At 44.2% G+C, this 22239-nt stretch overlaps 1 protein-coding gene across 3 annotated transcripts in view; it reads right to left on the bottom strand.

Moving 5' to 3' along the window:
• capn5b (calpain 5b) overlaps positions 1 to 22239 on the bottom strand; it is a 54258-nt gene that overhangs the window by 8277 nt on the left and 23742 nt on the right. For 2 of the 3 annotated variants that reach the window (XM_023962507.2, XM_078930842.1), the window contains 7 exons: positions 21301 to 21494; positions 5299 to 5376; positions 2861 to 3056; positions 2673 to 2795; positions 2404 to 2600; positions 580 to 701; positions 445 to 495 (listed from right to left, as the gene is read on the bottom strand). In XM_023962507.2, the coding sequence (XP_023818275.2) occupies positions 445 to 495; positions 580 to 701; positions 2404 to 2600; positions 2673 to 2795; positions 2861 to 3056; positions 5299 to 5376; positions 21301 to 21494 (961 nt within the window). The remainder of the gene's footprint in view (positions 1 to 444; positions 496 to 579; positions 702 to 2403; positions 2601 to 2672; positions 2796 to 2860; positions 3057 to 5298; positions 5377 to 21300; positions 21495 to 22239) is intronic. The other variant, XM_023962508.2, reaches the window with a different exon arrangement.

The raw sequence follows: 22239 nt of genomic DNA, 5'->3' as shown, positions 1-22239 counted from the left end.
TATTTCTCTATAGAAGTCTATGGGAGTTTGGCTTCTTGAAGCCACTTCCTGTTTGGAAACCCAGAAGGGAGGGGGTCACTCAGTCCAGTTCTCATATGCAGTCAATGATCAGCAAGCATCTTTTCTGGTCATTTTGAGGATTGTTAGTAAAGAAAAAAAGAAAAAAAAAGAAAAAAAGGTTTAAGCTTTTACTTAAATCCACACTTAAATATGTATTAGTAACCACTAATAACAGGATTGTTTTCATTTAAAACAGACATTTTAGTGTTTATTTCTCAATAAATGGAAGAGATGTTAAACGGAGAGCTGCAAACTAAAGGGAGGGAAGGAGGAACACAAATGCATGTATGTTAATCAGATGTGAAATAAAAGCCCCGCCTCCTAGAGCGCCTGGTGACTACGGGACAAAGGGAAACCGGAGTTCAGCAGGTGGAGCTGGTGTACCTTGTGCTTTGCCCAGGAGCCTTTTCTTTTGGGGATTGAGGCAGTGCAGCTCTGTGGGATTTTGTAAAAGCGTCACAGGTTAACATGCAGATATCAGAAGGGACCACTGATGGAGGGGTGCGGGGGTCCTCCTACCTCCGTTGGAGTCCTGTCCCTGGAGGCCTTCAGCGTTCAGCACATGGACCTGAGTGACCAGCTGAGGGTACCCACACATCCCCGTCCAGCAGGTCTGAGGAGGCTCGTCCAGCGTCAGCTCTCTGAGAGGAACACATGTGCTCCGTCACCAAACCTCATCACCGCTGGTTCAGATTTATGCTCCACGCAGAACATGACTCGGCTCATTTCAGCGGGAAAAGCCCGGCGCTAACCCGATTCGTTGGAGCCGCTCTGGAGGATTTGGTCTCCAATCAATCCAAAAAATCTGGTTTTCATTAAACAACTCATCCTTATAGGGTGGCCCGGTGGTGTAGTGGTTTGACCCACAGCCTCACAGCAAGAATACACTGGTTCAAACCCAGACTGGGACTTTCATTGTGTAGTTTGCATGTTCTCCTACAGCTTCTCTGGTTTCCTTCCACACTGACAAAATGTGCTTCGTAGGTCAGTTGGTCACTCTACATCAGGGACGGGCAACTTCAGGCCTTGAGGACCAGGACATTTGGAAATCATGCAGACACAACAGACTGGTGACCTGTCCAGGGTGTACCCCACCTTCTATATAGGCTCCAGCAACCCTTTGACCTCGAAAGGAACTAAGCACAGTTAGAAAACAGATGGATGGACTCATTACAGGACTATAGATTATGTAGATTTATTGTCAAAGGTTCGGTATACCAAGTACAAATATAGACATGTGGTCATTGATAGATATGTTCATTTACAAAATAAAAATCAGGGATGGGCTTTCCTGCTCTGGCATGTTCCAATTGGCTGGACACACCTGAACCAGGTGACAAGTAGGGCTAAGATATCTGCAGACACAAGCCCACCTTCAAGGCCTGGAGTTTCCCATCCCTGATAAAAAAAATACCTGTGATCTATTTCTAAATCTTTATGAATTTACATTTAAATAGTGGGATGCATTTGGGGGTTTCTATGCCAGACCAGCATCCACGCTTTGGACACAGTGATCAGAGGAGAGGAGCCGCTTTCCCATGAGGGTAACAGAACCTGCACTCTGAGAGTGTGACATTTGGTGGAGGAAGAATTATGGTGTGGGCTTGGCTCTTCAGCTCCAGTGGAAGGAATCTCAGAACGCTTCAGCAAACCAACCGTTCCATGCTTCCAACTTTGTGGGAGGAGTTTGTGGACGGACGCTTCCTGTTCCAACGTGGCTCCACACAGGACCATGAAGGTCCATGAAGACACAGATGAAAGATGTGGACTTTAGGGACGTATTATAGCAAAAGCTACCAGCTCTTAGATTAGAATAACACTCAAACCTTCCTGTGGAAAGTCCTCCAGAAGAGCGGAAGCCGTTTAAGCCGAGGTGCTGCTTAAGGCCTAAAGATTATGAATGGGTGTCCCTGAGGCTCAAATTAAAGTCAGATGATTCCAAACTTTTGGTAAAAATTTTCACATTTGTGCTGCTGAAAAGTCAGATTTCAAAGTTTATTTTGATCAGTCACAGTTTAGTTTTGGTTTGAGGAGATCCACAGCTCCATTGAAATTGAAATCCAGTTGTGGAAAAGGTTTGGAATTCTCCTCAGGAACGCCGTTCAAACTCCATCTGTTCAAACTAAATTAGCCTTAAGACGTTTTTCTACTCAGTGCAGAACATAAAGCGGATGTCTGTGAGTACCTGAGCTCGTTTTGCTGCAGGTGTTCAGTCTAAAGGAAAGGTTTGGTCCTCAAATAACCAACACCATAAATAAATCTCAGTGTTTGCAGTTAAGAATCTCTTTTTGGTCAGATCTCAGAGTCAAATCTGCATGAAGTTTAGGAGAATCTTATATTTACTTGCAGTCTGAAGGCACATCAGTGAAGACGCGGAGCAGGAACTCGCCCTGCTGCCCGGGGTCAAAGGTGGTGGGGATGATGACGTAGCGGCCCTCCTTCATCTCCTTCCTGAGGAAGACGCAACGCGAGTTGATGTAGATGGAACCTGCTACCTTCTGCTGGGCCGTGTGCATGCGGTACTTCCGGTTCAACTCCACCTGAAGGAACCACAGATGAAGCGTCTGCAAGGCGTTCCAAAGCATCGGCTGGTTCCGGCTTCTCGGGCTTACCCGGTGAATGTCGAAGCCGATTGCCAGGTTTTCTCCTTTGCCCTCTTTGGGCGTGGCTCTCCTCTCTTTCTGCTGCAAGCAAATGAGCACCTCGTCCTCCAGCTTTTTCACATCAAAGACGTACTGAAGGAGGAAGAAGACGGTCACACCTCAGCACAGGCGGCTCGGCTTTTGTTAGGGTCACCAACCTGAGGGTTCTGCAGGAAGGTGCTCTTGTGGTTGATGCAGCCGCCGGCTCGGTTACGCAGCGGGTCTTGGCGGTGGACCCACAAACCCCGGATGACTTCCTCCTCCCAGGTCTTGTGGATGCTCAAGTAGGACGTGTTGATGAGGCGACAGAGGATCAGGTCGGTGAAGTACTGGCAGAAGTCGTCAAAGGTCATCCTGCAGGAGGGCAGGTAAAGAGGAGAAGAAAGACCCGAGAGAGTGGATACCGACTGGAGGGAAAGAAGAAGATCTTGAACGGGTGCAAAAGCAGAGGAAACAAGACCAGGATCAGAGCAAACGGCGGCATGTGACAGACACAACAGGACGTGCTGCACTGAGGACGCGCAAATCTCACATCATCACCCATCAAAATCTCCATCTCCCCATTTATAAATGTTTTTTTCCAAAAAAGGTATATTTTCTTGCTTTATTTTTAGAATACAACAGAACATTTGAGCTGATCACAAGTCCCGCTCTGATCGTCATTTGATCTGTCTTCAAAGCGTTCCCAGTGGTCTTTCAACCATAGTTATTCCGTTTTTGGACAGAACTCAAAAACCTGTATCGTTTTCTGCAACATAGTATCTGCAGAGCGTCAGGAGTTCATTGGAAATTCACCTCTGAGTCGTGGGCGTGTCTGCTGGCATGGAGCATCCCTGCCCCCTTCCCTGTCGCTAAGAGCTCAGAGCAAGTAGCTTATGCCCCCCCCCCCCCCCCCCCCCAGCGTGTTTTTTACATCACAAATATGATCTTTTTCATCTGCTCCTGATTCACAACAATTTGAATCAAAACAAATACTCAGAAATGTAAAATGTAAAGCTAATTTTCTTTATATAGGTCCTCCATTATCCAAAGAAATGCCACAAGGATATTTCAAAAACACAATTTTCATCAGAATGGGTTCTTAAGGTCTCTTAGATCAACAGAAATGTTTCCATGGCAACAGCAGAATAAAAAAAAAATCTCAGCTGTTTTCATTAATCAGCATTTATGAGATGAAAAAAAAATAACTGTCATAATCTTGACCTCTGAACCTTTAATCCAGAATTACATTTTTTTTTAAATTTTGTAGATAAAGGGGTCGGAGTTCATTCCTTAGTTGTTATAACAATTTTTTTCTCACTTTCAGTATTCGTGCCACGTTTGGAAAGTTCATAAGAACCGTCTGCAACTTCTGATGCTAAAAGAGCTACTTGGACAATTTACTCACTGACCAGAACCAAGCCAGAGCTGTTTAGAAAAAAATCATTTTTGTGTGACCATTGAGCCATTCAATTATAAAATGTAGCTTTTATGTATTTATAACAATAACGAAAGTTTTCACATTTTCTACAGATAACTTTAACTTATTCTACTTTAGACAGCAGCCCATGCCCATTCCTTTCAAAATAAAATACATTTAGTGTCAAAAAAGATCCTCCGGCTGCAGAAAGTTTACAAACTGTCATGTACTTTTAAGAATTTTTCCTCTGAACCGCTAAAAAACACTATTGTGCTACTGAAGATCAGATTATTCTGATATTCTGACGTTTTGTTAAGCCTTTAACCATCGTCTTACTTAGCAATGACATCTGCGTTGTTATGACACACAAAAAAGGCCTCTTAACTTAGTTTAATGGTTTTTTTTGAAAAAAATGCTATTTATTCAAATCGTTGGCATGTTTATTTAAAGCCAGAGAGTCACAATGGAAGAATAAAATGCGGCTCCGGGGCCTCAGGTGGCAGACCCCTGGTCAGCAGAAAGGTCGTCCTTCTTACAGAATACAATAACCGGGCCTTCTCTCCATCCATAGGGGTCATAACTGACAGAACTGGGACGTTCTCCTCACAAATCTTTTGATCTTAGACAACCAGGCTTGTATTCTGGCCCTCTGAGCATCATGGGAGTACGTTCTCATACTGACAGGAGAACGTTCAGCCTAAACCACATGTGTCAAACTCAAGGCCACCGGGCCAAATGTGGCCCCCATGTCATTTTATGTGGCCCGTGAGAGCATAAAAGTTTTTAATTTCTTAAAATAAAAATTGGTGTGTATTTTTTCATATGTAGGGGGAATCAGACTTGAAATGTCTGATTGGTCAACTATACATTAGGACTTAAACACTGTCCATATAACCTAACCTGACAGAATCAAATGTAAAAGAATTTATGCTAAAGTAACAAGCAAACATGTTTTCTATGCAATTATAATTGTCACTTTAAAAAGTTATAATAAATAAATAAAATGAGTTATATAACATTTAGGAGCAGTTACATTTATTTTTCATTACATTTAGTTACATGTATACGTTACATCTGGCCCTTTTAGGACAATCACTATGCTGATGTGGCCCTCGGTGAAAATGACTTTGACACCCCTGATCTAAACTAACCGGTACTCCATCAGTTTGGAACTGGAGGCCGAGTTTAGACTCTCACCAGAACTCGCCGTCATCCTGCACGGTCACACCCAGCTTCTCTCTTTCGCTCTTGCTCACTTTGTTCCACTCCTCTGAACTGCAGCAAAGAAGAACACAGCAGAGGAAACGTCACGTGAGGGGCGGAGACCTCCATCGTCAAGTGGCTTATGCATTAATAGAGTCAGATGCGCCTCAGGGCTGCACACCGGGGTAGCGGTCAGGACCGATGCCTCAACATTCAGCTTTCATGTTGACTTTCTGAGGCTGTGTTTTATCTGTGGTGTAGATTTAGGTGAAAACGATGCTCTTTTCGCAAGAATTAGAATTGACCAGAGTTGAATTCCTTTTGTACTTTGTTCCTCTCCTCCAGCAGACATAACATAACGTTCTAAAGCATTTCTTTAGAATTTTGAAGAGCTTCAAATCTTATGTGTAGTTTTTCAGGAGACACCAGCCCAGAAAAGCATAACTAAAGGTGCGCCGGGTTGTCACCTCACTCTCCACGCCATTATCAATTTAGACAGTACTTTGTACAAATAGCTAAATAATCAATTATAATCATATTTTTTCCTTTACTTTAATAAACGAGCGTCTCTCTCTACATTCTAGACGATCCGTCGTCCCTCCTCCACCCCGTTCTCCACCTGGAGCGATGTTTTGGAAGGTCTGGCTCTAACCACCACCAGCATCCAGGCTCTGGGGTTCATCCATCAATGGTTGAAGTTCATCCCAAGCACATCGCCATCTGTCCAGAGCCTAACCGCCAAAGTCTACAGATTCATTTTACGCAGATTTTTCTGTAACGCAGATAAATCTTTCCTCCTATTCCTAGTTTTTCACCTTAATCAAATATCATTTGAGAGATTTAACCCAAATCAATAACAAAATGCAAGAGCCACAGAATGAGTAACTGCACTATCTTTTTTGTTTTCCCGCCTGTCATTGTAATTCTGACACATTTTTTGCCCCCCCCCCCTCACAAAATAAGCTTTTTGGGTAACGGTTTATAATAAAATTATTTAATGATCTAGTCACAAGATATTAACAAACATGCGTTTAAAAGCCTTAATTTTATTCATTAGCCATTTGTAAATGTATTATTAATATGACGTATAAAAAGACATTTATTTATCATTCATAATACCTTTATTCCTAAACTTTTTATTTAGACATTAATTAGCACAATTAGATATTTTATAGATGTCTGCCAGAAGTGAAAAGCAGACCACACTTTAGATTAGGAGGCTGCAGAAAAAAATCATAAACACTCAAAGACTCAGTATTTAATAATCGCTGACAAGGGATTTTGTTCACACTTAAGAATGAGGAGCTGGAAATGTTTCAATAAACTATGAAGGCAGTTATATTAATTAATCACTTATCAGCAAGTAGTTGACATGTTTATGGTATTAGTAAGATGCCTACAAATGCTAATGAACGTCTTATAAATGTCCTATAAAAGCCTACAAATGCATCGCTAATGCTTGTTAATGTCTGATAACTACATTATTGTGGAATCCTGTTACACTGTGTTCTCAATTTCTGTTCTGTTTGATGGAAATTCACTCCCAGCATGTGTCATAAAGGATTTTTCTTTCTCATTTTCCTCTTTCAGCTCCTTTTCAACCATGGAGTTCTCTAAAAATTCTGCGGTGGTGGTTGGGTTCTCAATCTTCCCACTAATGAGCCGAGTCAGGGATAAAAGTTAGAATGCAAAGGAAATAGCTTACTGGAATGACTAAAACATGTCATGCATTTGTTGTGGTTGCAAAATGTTGTTTTTAAGCACATGTCCAATGAAATATGAAGAAATCCTTCTAAGAAAACACAGTGAAGGAAGAAAATGGCTCGGATTTGTGAAATATTTAAGTAAAAATGGAAACATTTAAACTTTATTCTCTACGGAGCCCGTGTCCTGACATTAAAAAATTAAGCAAGAAGTCTTAGCTATCATTGAATTTTAGTGATCAATTTTGGCTACAGATCTGTTTGAATGCCTTTAATATGACCAAAAGCCCTAATCTGCAACTTATTCAATACAAGGTTCTCCACAGAACTCACCACACCGGACAGAGGTTATCTAAAATGGGTCTCAATCAGTCTGCTATATGCACACAGTGCACAGGTTCAATTTTCAATTCAATTCAATTCAATTTTATTTGTATAGCCCAAAATCACAACAACAGTTGTCTCGATGGGCTTCGAAGTAAAACATGAAATCAAAAGGATCACGAATACAAAGAGTTCAATAGAAAAATACTAAAATGAACTAACAAACTGACTATGCTATACTGGCATCCCTGCCCTTAGACCCCCCTTCGCGGTAAGGAAAAACTCCCAAAAAAACCGGATTCCGGAAAAAACGAAGAAACCTCAGGGGTGCCCACATGAAGGAGGGATCCTCCCCCAGGACGGACAGGCGATTTACCAGAAATCTTAGAGAAGAATTAACTTATCTAAATCTACAACTACATATATAAAAGTCCAGCAGACGAGCTTCATCCAGCCGTGGTTATCGGGACAGTCAAAGGCGCGAGTCGAGCCGGAGACAGGAACCACAGCCAGGTGTAGGAGCAGGAGCAGAGACGAGGTACTCGGTCAGGTACAAAGCAGAGACGAGCCAGAGATGAGCCAGAGGCAGGATCCACAGCCAGGTGTAGGAGCGGGAGCAAAGGCGAGGTAAACGGTCAGGAACTGGAGCACGGATGAGCCAACTGGAGTCTGGAAGCACTCCCACTCCCCAGGAGGGGAGAGGAAAAGAGGGACAATACATGAATCGCACTGCACCAAACAGAGGCATGGAGAACTAAATGATAAATTATGATCAAGAATAGAGGAGAGGAAGGGTAGAAGTAAAAAAGGAAAGAGGACAGAACCCCAGTGCACCATAGTTACCCCAGCTTCAACTTCTAGCAGCCTTTTAAAAGAAATAGTTATTATTAAGTTTAATTTAAACAAACTAACATTAAGTTAAATAATCTCTTAATACTAACTAGTCTGACAATAAGCCTGTCCAAAGAGGAATGTTTTCAGTCTAGCTTTGAATGTAGAAACTGAGTCGGCCTCTCTTACATGAGCTGGGAGTTTATTCCATAAGACAGGGGCTTGGTGGCTAAACGCTCTACCTCCAACCGTACTTTTACTAATTCTAGGAACCACAAGCAGTCCTGCATTTTGCGAGCGAAGTGTTCTGATTGGTTGGTAAGGGACTATGAGGTCCTTAATATAGGACGGGGCCATTCCATGTAAGGCCTTATAGGTTAACAGGAGGATCTTGAACTTAATTCTAGAATCAACTGGGAGCCAATGGAGCGAAACTAACACAGGAGTGATGTGATCTCTTCTGCTGGTTCCAGCTAACAATCTAGCAGCTGCGTTCTGAACAAGCTGGAGACTTCTTAAGGAACTCTTAGGACACGCTGCTAACAAGGAGTTACAGTAATCCAGCCTCGACGTAACAAATGCATGGATGAGTTTTTCAGCATCACTCTTAGAAAGTATATTTCTGATCTTAGCAATATTCCGCAGGTGAAAAAAGGCAGTTCTACATGCCTGAGATATGTGAGCCTTAAATGATAAATCCTGGTCAAGTAAAACCCCAAGGTTTCTAACTGTGGAATTGGGGGCTATACTTATACCATCCAGGGAGACTATCTGAGCAGACAGAGCATCTCTGAGGTTTTTAGGACCAAGTATAATGACCTCAGTTTTTTCTGGGTTCAAGAGGAGGTCATTAATTGTCATCCAGGTCTTGATGTCACTGATGCAGGCGTTCAGTTTCTCTATCTGGTCATTCTGGTCAGGCTTCATGGATAAATACAACTGCGTATCGTCGGCATAACAATGAAAATTAATGCTGTGTTTCCTGATTATGTTTCCTAGGGGTAACATATAAAGCGTAAACAGGATCGGTCCCAAGACTGAGCCCTGTGGGACTCCATAGTTGACTCGAGTGCACTGAGAGGAATGGCCATTTACAAATTAACGAACTGATACCTATCAGACAGATAGGATTTAAACCACTGGAGAGCAGATCCTCTGATCCCTATGTCCTGCTCTAATCTATGGAGTAAAATACCGTGGTCGATAGTGTCAAAGGCAGCACTGAGGTCCAACAGGACCAGAATAGAAAGTAGTCCCTTTTCTGAGGCCAATAACAAGTCATTAGAGACTCTAACTAGTGCAGTTTCCGTACTGTGGTGAGGTCTAAACCCCGACTGAAAGTCTTCAAAGTGGCTGTTGTCCTGTAGGTGGCAGTAAAGCTGCTTAACTACAACTCTTTCTAGGATTTTAGAAATAAAGGGCAGGTTTGATATCGGTCTATAGTTGGCCAAGATGCTAGGATCCAAACTGGGCTTTTTCAGAAGAGGTTTAACAACTGCATATTTAAAAGACTGTGGCACGTAACCCGTTTCCAGAGAGGCATTTATCATTGTTAATATGGGATCATTAATTAGGGGAAAAGTTTCTTTAAAAAGTCTAGTGGGAATTGGGTCTAACAGACACGTTGAGGATTTGGAGGACGTAATAATTGATGTTATTTCCGCTTGATCCACAGCAGTGAAGCAGTCTAATGTTACAGAGGTTTCTATGGATGCCTCCATTTCTACCGCTTCAGCCTGTTCTGGGCTGATAGTAGGAATAACTTGATTTAACTTATGTCTAATATTTGAGATTTTACTATCGAAAAATGTAAGAAAATCATCAGAGCTGAGAGAAACAGGAACATGTGGTTCTACTGAGCTCTGACTGCGAGTTAATTTAGCTATAGTGCTAAAAAGAAATCTTGGATTGTTTCCATTCTCTGATATTAAGGTTGAATAGTACTGGCTTCTAGCTCTACGCAGAGCTTTTTTATAATTTAATAGGCTATGTTTCCAGATATCCAGAGACTGCTCTGAACCGGAGCGGCGCCATTCTCTTTCCAACTTACGGGTTTCTCGTTTAAGAGAACGAGTTTCAGCGTTAAACCACGGTGCTACTCGGTTTTGTCTGACGAACTTAGGTTTCAAGGGGGCAACAACATCGAGTGTACTCCTGAGGGCTTGTAAGGCATCATTAACAAAGTGGTCATTTATACTAGGACTGATACTATGGGAGCTGGTCTCAGAGTATTTTCTCAGAATATCACTAAGTACTGGCTGAACTGTGTGTTTAAACTCAGACACAGAACGGTCAGTTAAGATTCTTCTAAGCTGTTTCTTATTCACTGGGGCAGAAGGATGTTCCAGTGTAAGCTGGAAGGTAATCATAAAGTGATCAGAAATGATGGGGTTAAGAGGAAGGACACTCAGCTGGCTGATCTCCATACCATGGGTTAGAACAAGATCCAGGGTGTGCTTATGACAGTGAGTGGGTTCATTCACACTTTGGGTGAAACCAACATCATCTAATAAAGCTGCAAAAGCCGTTCCTAGGCAGTCACTGGGGTCATCAACATGAATATTAAAATCCCCTAATATTATAACAACATAGGTAACAACATAGACGACTATTTGCATGCCCTGTGGGTCTGTCCACCTGTCCAATCATTCTGGCGTAAGGTTTGTGAGGATTTATCAATCTGGTTTAATCATAAAATTCCTGCTTGCCCCAAATTCTGCTTATTAGATGACCTGAATAACATCAACATGGAATCTAACAAGGCTTATATGGTTCTCACCGCTGTATGTATCGCAAAGAAAACTATCCTCCTAAACTGGAAATCTAAAAATAATCTTAGCATCAACCACTACAGAAACCTCATGTCAGAGCATATTAGTTTAGAGATAATGTCCTCCACAAAAAACCTGTCGGCTTCAGACTCTCCCTGGCTCCAGCTGGTTAGTCACATCACCTAGTAGGGGTGGGATGGTGATAGGTTGAGCCGGGTCCTGGCTGGTTGGGTGGGCTGGGGTGGGTTTGGGGGGGTGGGCTCTGCCGGGCCTGCCGTTCTCCCAGCTCTGGTTGGCTGGGTGGGGTGGTGGTGGGGGCGCACACTCTGCCGGCAACTTGGCAGGGGTTCCTCGGCGGGTGCCTTCTGGGCGCAGGGTAGGCAGTGCGGCTGACCGGGAACGGCGGCCGGGTGCCGTGCTGGGTGGCTGGTCGCCGTGGTGGGGGCTGGGGGGGCTTGGGGCTCTGGGGTCGTCTGCCCATGGCCGGTGTTTCGCCCGTGGCCGGTAGTTGGCGCGTGGCCTGGCCGCCCGGGGGTCGACGCCGCAGTCACAGCAGGGGTTAAGGGGTTCACTTGGGTGGGTTTCTTTCATTATTATTATTATTATTTATTTATTTATTTATTATATTATTATTATTATTAAATAATTGTATTTATTTATTTATTTTTTGGGGGGGGCCTGGGGGGCGGTGTGCTAGTCCTTAGGGAGGCCAGGATATGAATGGTGGGGCTGGACCCCCTGCCCCTCCGTTCTGGCACCGGGACCCTTCCTTGCTGGCTGTCTCTCGCCGCTACGAGGCTCTGGCCTCCAACTGCGGCTGGCTTGCCGTTTCTGGCTGCCTGGCCGCTCTGGGAGGGGGGGCGCCTACCGCGGCCGGCTGGGGGGCCGGTCGCTCGGGGGGGGGGGGGGGGGGGGGGGTTACTGCATGGCGGCGGGGTGTGGGGAGGGTAACCAGATGATTATGAGTATGTGTGCGTGAGTGCATGGGTAGGACGGACCTGGGGGCTGGCTCGCTGGGACCCTCTGGGGCTTTCCCTCCCCATCACAGAGAGGGGAGGGCACTGAGAGGGTTGGGGAGGGGGGCTCTGATATTATGGCGGGGGGGGGGTTGTAGTGTGTAGGGTTGTAGGGTTATGGGGCGTGGCTGTGGGTGCGTGGCGATCCCTGGGTTGCTTAGGTCGCGTGCCTGGGCTGGCTTGCGGAGACGGGGCGCCGGTCGGGTGGTGGCCGGCTCATGGGTTCCGGGGGCCCTGCCTTCGTCCCTGGCCTTTGTCTCGGTGTCCGGCGCCTGGTGGCCCCCATGGCTGCCGCCTGGTACGGCTAAGCGCTCCTGTCTTGTGGCCTGGGGGCCGGACACTGGGTTCGCTTGTGCCTCTGGGCATTGGGGGGGCCCCTGTAGGGGGGCCCTCTCTGTGCCCAGCTGGTGGGGTGGGCGGTCCCCTCCTCCTCCCCTCCCGGGCTGCCTGGGTCCAGATGCTGGGGGGAATTCTGGCCTGGGGGGCTCTCCTCCCCTCTCTTGGTCTGGCTGGTCTGGCTGGGTAGGATCTGGCTCCCCTTATGAACACACGGTTCACGTCGGCAGCATGCATGTATCTCCACCCCCACGTGCACGTGCACACTGCCACACTGCTCCCTGTCTGCTTCATCCCTCCTCCTTACCCACAGTGTATTGATGGACAGATTTTTTTCGCTCATCTTAGTGTCAGATTTTCACCTTTGATGTAACATTCGTCTTTCCAGCAGATCTGGTATAATTGTCACAGCTTAAAATAATAACTTATTCAAATCAGTGCTTGTATCCCCCACCTTTTCACCTTTCTTCCTTTTACTCTCTTCCACCTTCCCCTCACATTCTTCCCCTCTCCCTCCCCACACACACTAAATGTAACAAATAAATAAAAAATAATACAACAAAAAAGGGTTTATACAAACCTACACTCTAGTTTCTCGAAGCTATATAACCTCTTTTTGTGATAGTAAAACCTGTCCAACACAAAAAGCCTTCAGCTCTAATCTGTTTGCTCAGCTGTTGGACAGAACAAGTTTAAAAAAAAAAAAAAAAAAAGAAAAAAAAATTAAAAAAGATCTCGTTCCGTGTCTCTGTGAGTATTCAATAGGGGTAAAAATAAAAGCAAGAATGATCGATCTATTATTGTCTTGATGGGATATTGCTCTGGTGTTTTTGAGTCCGTTAGCATGCTCTACGTACAAAACTGGCGGGAACTGAACGAGAGTTGAAAGTTAAACCAGTTTGACCAATCAGGGACTCGGATTTGGTAGAGACGTATGGGTAGTGTCCTTTTCATAACACAGAAGTTTGAAAATTGATCACAAAGGAAAAAATAATAATCCTGGTTTATGCCCGGACGGAATTCTATGACACCAAGTCTTTCATAAATCTGAACTGAGCTGTGAAAGAAAAAGCCGGGGGCAAGATTCACCAGATTTGCACCACTTTGACATTTCCCACCTTTTCCGACTGTGAGTACATGCACTAGAATCGGGCAGTGAATATTGACTGTGTATGTAAACTGGACCAAGTAGCCCCGCCCCCTGGCACTCCAAATAGGAAATACCTGCTGGTCCCAGAATGCCAAAATCCCATAGACTTCCATAGAGAAAGAAACAGCTGTTACTCAGTCATTCTATTGGTCAGAACAACAATTCTTGATCAGAATTCTTTTTTTTAACATGTTCTTGCTAATCCACAATTATTTTTTCTTTACTGCAAGTCGTTCTAGTTATGAACTGAACAATCAGATGTCTCAATAAAAGCAGTTGATGCCTGCTGCCCCCACCTCAAACGCTCAAAACATTTGACAGACAGATTCTCCTGGGCCTGCTTTCAGTGGAAGGGGTGTGGCTTTCCAACAAGCTCACTGCTGATCTGTGAGCTTGGTTGCCACAGAAATGTGGACTAAGACCGTCTTGGATTGCTTACTAACGTCGTCTGGATTCAACATGGCTAAGTCCATATCGCGGAAAAATGCCGACTGTTGAAACCACAGGTAAGGCATGTTTAATGGATGACGCCACACTCACTCAGTCCAGTTCTCTCTGACACAGACAATGGTAGCGAAAGACCTGTGTGAACACCATATGCTGAAAGCGGGTTCAAAAACTATTGTTAAGTGTGTTTTTGAAAGGGCCACACATGCCCGGTATGCCCTCCTTCCTTACCGCGAAGTAAGGTATATGGGCAGGGATGCCCAGTTTAGTCTGCTTAGTTGTTGTGACTTTGGGCCACAAAAATAAAACTGAATTGAATTGAATGTGTAGCTAAGAATGTGTAGCTAAGAATGTGTAGCTAAGAACTGGGTGGATTCCTGCCACCTGCTGGTGAAAATCAGTCAAACCTATAAAGGTACACAGGCGATCCAAATGAAATATCAAGGTCTATGGTTTATCTTTATTTATTTATTTATTTTCCACTGGTGTTTGTCTTTGTGTATTTTATTGTGTGGGGCTAATTTAATGTATCTTATTGTATTTTATTGCATTTGATTTTGTTTTTATGTACAGCACCTTGAACTGTCTTTGCTGTCATGAAAGGTGCTATATAAATAAAATGAATTTGAAATTTTAATTACTACATAATGTATTAAAAGAAAAAGAAAACATTTTTGGATGTTTTCTGCAGTTGACCACATGTTTTTTTTATCTATCTATCTATCTATCTATCTATCTATCTATCTATCTATCTATCTATCTATCTATCTATCTATCTATCTATCTATCTATCTATCTATCTATCTATCTATCTATCTATCTATCTATCTATCTATCTATCTATCTATCTATCTACAAATACTTGATGATACATTGTACCACACACACGACGATGGCATGTTCCATTTTCACGACATCCCGTCAGGATGTCGGACGGTGATGCAAGACACACCTGCGCTCCCCTTAAGATGGAGCCACTCCTCTCTATGACCCTCCACGGACCCGGACAGCCCAAACACAGTACGGGTCAACTCGTCCTACGTGTGCATGGGGTCAAAGGTCAATGTGGAATAAACGGAGGAACAAAATGGAAAAGTCACCTTCCAAAATGAGTCATTGGGCTTCACTCTCAGTAAGGCACGAGACGTTGCAGAGAAGAAATAATCAGCTGTTGGAACTGGAAAACGTCAAGGTTATTTGCTTCAAAATTAGTCTGCGCTGGTTCGGTGTCTGTCTTTCACTCCAATCCCGGCTAGGATGGCGCTCGTGAACACTAGATCGCTAGCCAACAAAACCTTCATCCTAAAGGATTTCTTCGTCACCCATCGACTGGATTTCCTTTATGTAACTGAAACTTGGATCTCTGGAGACGATAGTAGCGCTTTCACTGAACTTTTACCACCGGATTGCTCATATTTTAGCACTCCTAGATCGTCTGGTCGAGGAGGGGGTGTGGCCACCGTCTACAGGACCAGCTACAACTGTAAACAGGTGATTTTAACAAAGACCTACTCTGGTTTTGAGGCAAGCGTCTTTAAGCTAGACCCTGCTCTCTCAATGTTTTGTGCCGTTAAATACAGGCCGCCAAAATAAAACAAGGACTTCATTGATGATTTCGCTGTGTTCTTGGCTGGAATAATGCCAAAATATGACAGAATTTTGATAGTTGGGGATTTTAATATTCATGTCTGCTGTCCTGATAAATCACTGGCCAGAGACTTTTTGAATCTTATCAACTCTTTTAATCTTGTTCAACTTGTGTCTGCCCCTACGCAAGAACATGGTCACACACTTGACTTAATTTTAACCCATGGCTTAACAACTTTTGACCTTGAAATCTGTGATGCTGTGTTTTCTGACCACATGCCTGTTTTGTTTAATGTGCAGCTGCCATGTCACACAGTTAAACCTCCAGCCCCTGTTTTATGCAGTCGCACTATTAACTCCCATACGGCCGCTCAATTCTCTGCAGCTTTTAACTCTACCATCATTTTACCAGAATATCAGAGCTGCAATTCAGATGTTGAGAACATGTCATCCTGCTTATATTCAACCTGTCAAACTGTTTTAGACAATGTAGCTCTAAATCTAGCCACAGGGGTTGCAAGCCAGTAACTTCTGTGCCGGTCCCAAGCCCGGATAAATAGAGAGGGTTGCGTCAGGAAGGGCATCCGGCGTAAAAATTGCCAAAATAACCATGCGAATCATCCACAACACTTTAGACATACCGGATCGGTCGAGGCCCGGGTTAACAACGACCGCCACCGATGCTGTTAACCTACAGGGTGTCGGTGGAAATTTGACTACTGTTGGTGGAAGAAAGAGGGGAGGCAGAAGGGTCCGTGGCCAGAGAGAGAAGGGAAAGGCAGGAACATAGGTTTGAGAATAGGGACTCTTAACGTTGGCACAATGACAGGGAAAGGCAGAGAGCTGGCAGACATGATGGAGAGAAGGAAGGTAGATGTACTGTGTGTGCAGGAGACAAGGTGGAAGGGCAGCAAGGCACGTAGTATTGGAGGAGGATACAAACTGTTCTATCATGGTGTTGATAGGAAGAGAAACGGGGTAGGAGTGATTCTGAAGGGGGAGTTTGTAAACAGTGTTCTAGAGGTGAAAAGAGTCTCAGACAGGATGATGAGCCTAAAGTTAGAAATTGAAGGGGTGATGGTGAATGTAGTCAGTGGGTATGCGCCACAGGTTGGCTGTGAGTTAGAAGTGAAGGAGAGATTCTGGAGTGAGTTGGATGAGGTCATAGAGAGTTTTCCCAGAGGAGAGAGAGTTGTTATTGGAGCAGACTTTAATGGGCATGTTGGTGAGGGCAACAGAGGTGATGAGGAGGTGATGGGCAGGTTTGGTGTGAAGGAAAGGAATCTGGAGGGACAGATGGTGGTGGACTTTGCGAAGAGGATGGAAATGGCTGTAGTCAACACTTACTTCCAGAAGAGAGAGGAACATAGAGTGACATACAGAAGTGGAGGTAGGAGTACTCAGGTGGACTACATCCTATGTAGACGAGGTCATTTGAGAGAGGTTAATGACTGCAAAGTGGTGGTAGGAGAGAGTGTAGCCAGACAGCACCGCATGGTGGTGTGTAAGATGACTCTGGAGGTCAGGAAGAAGAAGAGAGGGAAAACAGAAAAGAAGACCAAGTGGTGGAAGCTACAGAATGAAGAAACTTGTGAGGAATTTAGGCAGAAGTTGAGGCAGGTCCTGGGTGGTCAGGATGAGCTTCCAGAGGACTGGGAAACTACAGCAGAAATTATCAGGGAAACAGGTAGGAAGGTGCTAGGTGTGTCATCTGGAAAGAGGAAAGACGGTAAAGAGACTTGGTGGTGGAATGAGGAAGTACAGGAATGCGTCCAGAGGAAGAGGTTGGCTAAAAGGAAGTGGGATGTAGAAAGGACTGAGGAAGGTAGACAGGAGTACAAGGAAGCGCAGCGTAGAGTGAAGAGAGAGGTGGCAAAGGCCAAACAGAAAGCTTACGATGAGCTATATGACAGGTTAGACACAAAGGAAGGAGAGAAGGACTTGTACAGGCTAGCCAGACAGAGAGACAGAGATGGGAAGGACGTGCAACAGAAAAGGGTGATTAAGGACAGAGATGGAAAGGTGCTAACAACCCAAGAGAGTGTACAGAAAAGATGGAAGGAGTATTTTGAGGAGCTGATGAACGAGGAAAATGACAGGGAAAGAAGGGAGGAAGATGTGGTTGTTGTGGAGCAGGAAGTAGCAGAGATTGGAAAGGATGAGGTTAGGAAGGCTCTGAAAAGGATGAAGAGCGGAAAGGCCGTTGGTCCTGATGACGTACCTGTGGAGGTATGGAAGTGCCTAGGAGAGACAGCAGTGGAATTTCTAACAAGGTTGTTCAATAGGATTTTAGAGAGTGAGAAGATGCCTGAGGAATGGAGGAGAAGCGTTCTGGTCCCGATCTTTAAGAACAAGGGTGACACGCAGAACTGCAGCAACTATAGAGGAATAAAGTTGATGAGCCACACAATGAAGCTGTGGGAAAGAGTAGTGGGAGCCAGGCTTAGGAAGAAGGTGGAGATTTGTGAGCAGCAGTATGGTTTCATGCCCCGTAAGAGCACCACTGATGCCATTTTTGCTTTGAGAATGTTGATGGAAAAGTACAGAGAAGGTCAGAAGGAGCTGCATTGTGTGTTCGTAGATTTAGAGAAGGCGTATGACAGGGTGCCGAGGGAGGAGCTGTGGTACTGTATGAGGTCGTCTGGAGTGGCAGAGAAGTATGTCAGAGTAGTTCAGGACATGTATGAGAGAAGTATGACGGTGGTGAGATGTGCTGTAGGTCAGACAGAGGAGTTCAAGGTGGAGGTGGGACTACACCAAGGATCAGCTTTGAGTCCTTTTTTGTTTGCTATGCTGATGGACAGGCTGACAGACGAGGTAAGACAGGAATCTCCCTGGACAATGATGTTTGCGGATGACATTGTAATTTGCAGTGAGAGTAGAGAGCAGGTGGAGGAACAGCTAGAGAGGTGGAGGTTTGCTCTGGAAAGAAGAGGCATGAAGGTCAGTCGTAGTAAGACAGAATACATGTGTCTGAACGAGAGGGATCAAGGTAGAAGCGTTAGGTTACAGGGGACTGAGGTGAAGAAGGTGCAGGAGTTTAAGTACTTGGGGTCAACAGTTCAGTGTGATGGGGATTGTGGAAAAGAGGTGAAGAGGCGAGTGCAGGCAGGTTGGAGCGGTTGGAGGAAAGTGTCAGGAGTGTTGTGTGACAGAAGAGTGCCAGCAAGACTCAAAGGAAAGGTGTACAAGACAGTGGTGAGACCAGCTCTGCTCTATGGGTTAGAGACGGTAGCAGTGAGACAGAGACAAGAGGCTGAGATGGAGGTAGCGGAGATGAAGATGTTGAGGTTCTCCTTAGGAGTGACCAGGTTAGACAGGATAAGGAACGAGTACATCAGAGGGACGGCTCATGTTGCCTGTGTTAGCGACAAAGTCAGAGAAGCCAGACTGAGATGGTTTGGACATGTTCAGAGGAGGGATAGTGGATATATTGGTAGAAGGATGTTGGAGATGGAGCTGCCTGGCCGGAGGGCAAGAGGACGGCCAAAGAGGAGATACATGGATGTCTTAACAGAGAACATGAAGTTGGCTAACGTTAGGGTAGAAGATGTTCATGATAGAGTGAGGTGGAAAAGGATGATTCGCTGTGGCGACCCCTGATGGGAAAAGCCGAAAGAGAAAGAAGCTCCGCTAAAAACAAGGCTCTCCAGGTTGAGGTCTGAGCCCTGGTTAGATGAGACCACTCGTGCCGTCAGGCGAGAGTGCAGGAGAGCCGAGCGGAAATGGAAGAAAGACCGGCTGCAAGTTTCCTTCCAGTTGTTGAGAGGCAGCTGGCGATCTTATCAAAAGACCATGAAGGCTGCTTAAACTAAACATTTTTCAGACATTATTGCAAGTAACCAGCACAATCCTCTGGTTTTATTTAAAACCATTAACTCTGTTTTAAATGTTCCACAACCGGTCTCTCTTGAGAATTCAACTAAGGTTTGTGAGATGTTTGTGACCTTTTTTATTGATAAAATCAAGAAAATTAGGACCCTCATTAGCCCCCCCTCTTTCAGTCACTTCATCTCCACCTCATGTTCTACTGTTCTCCACTGGTTTGAGCCTGTCAGTCTGCCTTACTTGGAAAAATTAATTAGTCAGATGAAGCCATCAGGATCTCCCAATGATCCAGTTCCACCTCGTCTTTTTAAAGAAGTGTTTCCCACCCTGGCTCCTTATGTTCTCAGTTTAATTAACGGCAGTTTAATTCACGGGAGTGTGCCCTCGTGCTTCAAACATGCAGTAGTAACACCACTTATTAAAAAGCCTGGCCTGGACTCCTCCATTTTGTCAAACTTTAGACCAATTTCTAAGCTCCCCTTCCTTTCGAAGGTTTTGGAGAAAATTGTGTACTGCCAGTTAACAACGTTTTTAGAGGAAAACAGCATTCTTGAGGTGTTTCAGTCAGGATTTATACCCCGTCACAGTACCGAGTCTGTGCTATTGAGGGTTTCAAATGACATTTTTCTAGCATCGGATGCCGGTCACCATGTTATTTTGGTCCTGCTCGATCTGGCAGCTGCATTCGACACAGTTGACCACCAAATCCTTTTGTCTCGCCTGGAAAGCTGGGTGGGTCTTCGAGGTAGTGTTTTAGAATGGCTCAGATCGTACTTAAATGAGAGGAGCTTCTGTGTCCGTCTTGGACGTGCAGAATCCCGTAGAGCAACTTTAACATGTGGCGTACCTCAGGGCTCTGTTCTGGGGCCTCTCCTTTTTTCATTGTACCTGCTTCCACTTGGGTCTGTTCTCCGCAAACACGGGATTTCATTCCACCTCTATGCTGATGACAGTCAGATTTACATACCGTTAAAACAGGAAGAAGCATATTCTGCTCACCAGTTTTTAGAATGTCTTGATAACATTAAGACATGGATGTCATGTAACTTCTTGCACTTAAACCAGGAAAAAACAGAGGTTCTGCTATTTGGTCCAAGTGACGTCTCTAAGGCACATGTCGACTTAGGCGTTTTAAATGATCACCTGAAACAGACAGCAACAAGTCTAGGTGTGAAACTGGATAGCAGTTTAACTTTTAATGCTCATATCAACTCAGTGGTGAAATCCAGTTTTTTTCACCTGAGACAACTGGCCAAGGTTAAACCTCTCCTCTCCCGCCATGACTTTGAGATTTTAATCTATGCTTTTATTTCAACACGTTTGGACTACTGTAATGCTCTCTATGTTGGGCTTTCCCAGAAATTACTTGCTCGTTTGCAGTTAGTCCAAAATGCTGCTGCCCGTCTTCTAACTGGTACACGGAAACAAGAACATATCACTCCCATTTTAGCATCTCTTCATTGGCTCCCAGTTCGCTTACGCATTGATTTTAAAATTCTCCTATTTGTTTTTAAAAGTCTCCATGGACTCGCTCCAAAATATCTGTCTGACCTGATTCAGGTGTACACTCCCCCACGCTCCCTTAGGTCAACAAATCAGACACAGCTGGTCGTCTCGAAGACCAGGAGAAAACTGAGAGGTGACCAAGCCTTCTCGGTCTTCGGACCAAAAATCTGGAACAAATTTCCCCTGTACCTCAGACAGATAGACTCACTTAGTATTTTTAAATCTGCTCTTAAAGCATATTTTTTCACTTTGGCTTTTAACTGAGTTGGAATCCGGACCTATTTTATGTGTTTTATGCTTTATATTTTCATGTGCTTTTATTAATTTTTGTGTTGTTCAGCACTTTGGTGAACCTTGTTCTGTTTAAAGTGCTTTATAAATAAAGTTGAGTTGAGTTGAGTTTCAGGAACAACAGTAGATGAATTATGAAGACAGTTCAAAACAGGATCGGAGCTTGGCGAGGCGCAGTTGATAATACGAGCCGCTGCTATGATTACCTGTCGCTCCATGGCCCGCTCCACTCCTTTTCCCCCCAGGGGTTCCTCATTCGGATCATCTGCAGCTTCTCTGATTTGAAGAAGGCCAGCAGTCCGTGGCCTAACCGGACCTTCCGGACATCTGTGACTGCGTATGCGTGACCTTTGACCAAACCACAGTCCAGACGGGCTTCCATGTCTTCCACTGTTGTGGCCTGGAAAACAACAAAACGCCGAGGTCAGCTCTTTCCATCTCGTCTATCCAGTGCTTTCTGGAAGTGGGATTGATAGGAGTTTTTAAAAGCTTTCCTCGAGAAGTAGCTTGTAAGAGGTTTTTAGAGAATCACAAATGCTACGTACAAAAACAATTATTGAAGTCTCGTGACCTCAGCTAAATTTACAGACTTCAAGTAATAACAAAAATGATTATCAACATCAGTTAAACCCATCAGGACTGGATTATTTTAAACTGTACGGCTTATCCAGTTGAAACCCTCCTGATGTCAGTTTCTCATTACTACTTTTGACTTTTTAATTCTTCCAATTTTTTACCATAAATTTGACATTATTTCTTACTTTGTAGACGACACCCACCTGTACCCAGCAACTGATTGGATTCTACATTTGCAACCTCCTCCCACAACATCTGCCCACTTTAAGAACTACCTGAGCCTTCCTTTAATGTAAAAAAATAAGCAATGATTTACAAAAATCTGATTATTTTTTTGAAAACAAAAATATTAAAAAAATATACAGTTAAAGTTTTCTCTTAAATACTCATGAAGTTTGGTCGTCAGGTATTATGTGAGTTGATGTCAGTTTAACTCAGTGAGTTGATGTTTTTTATTGGTTTTATTTATTTTTATTTAATTTATAGATTTTTGTTGATTTTATTCTGTTTGTTTTATTTTGTTGTTTTGTTTTTATTCTGCATTGTTAAGCACTTTGGTGAGCTTCTGC

The sequence above is a fragment of the Oryzias latipes genome, chromosome 14, assembly GCF_053564925.1.
Source record: "Oryzias latipes strain Hd-rR chromosome 14, Olatipes_Hd-rR_3.1".
NCBI lineage: Eukaryota > Metazoa > Chordata > Actinopteri > Beloniformes > Adrianichthyidae > Oryzias > Oryzias latipes.
This window is presented reverse-complemented; position numbering and strand designations above follow the sequence as displayed.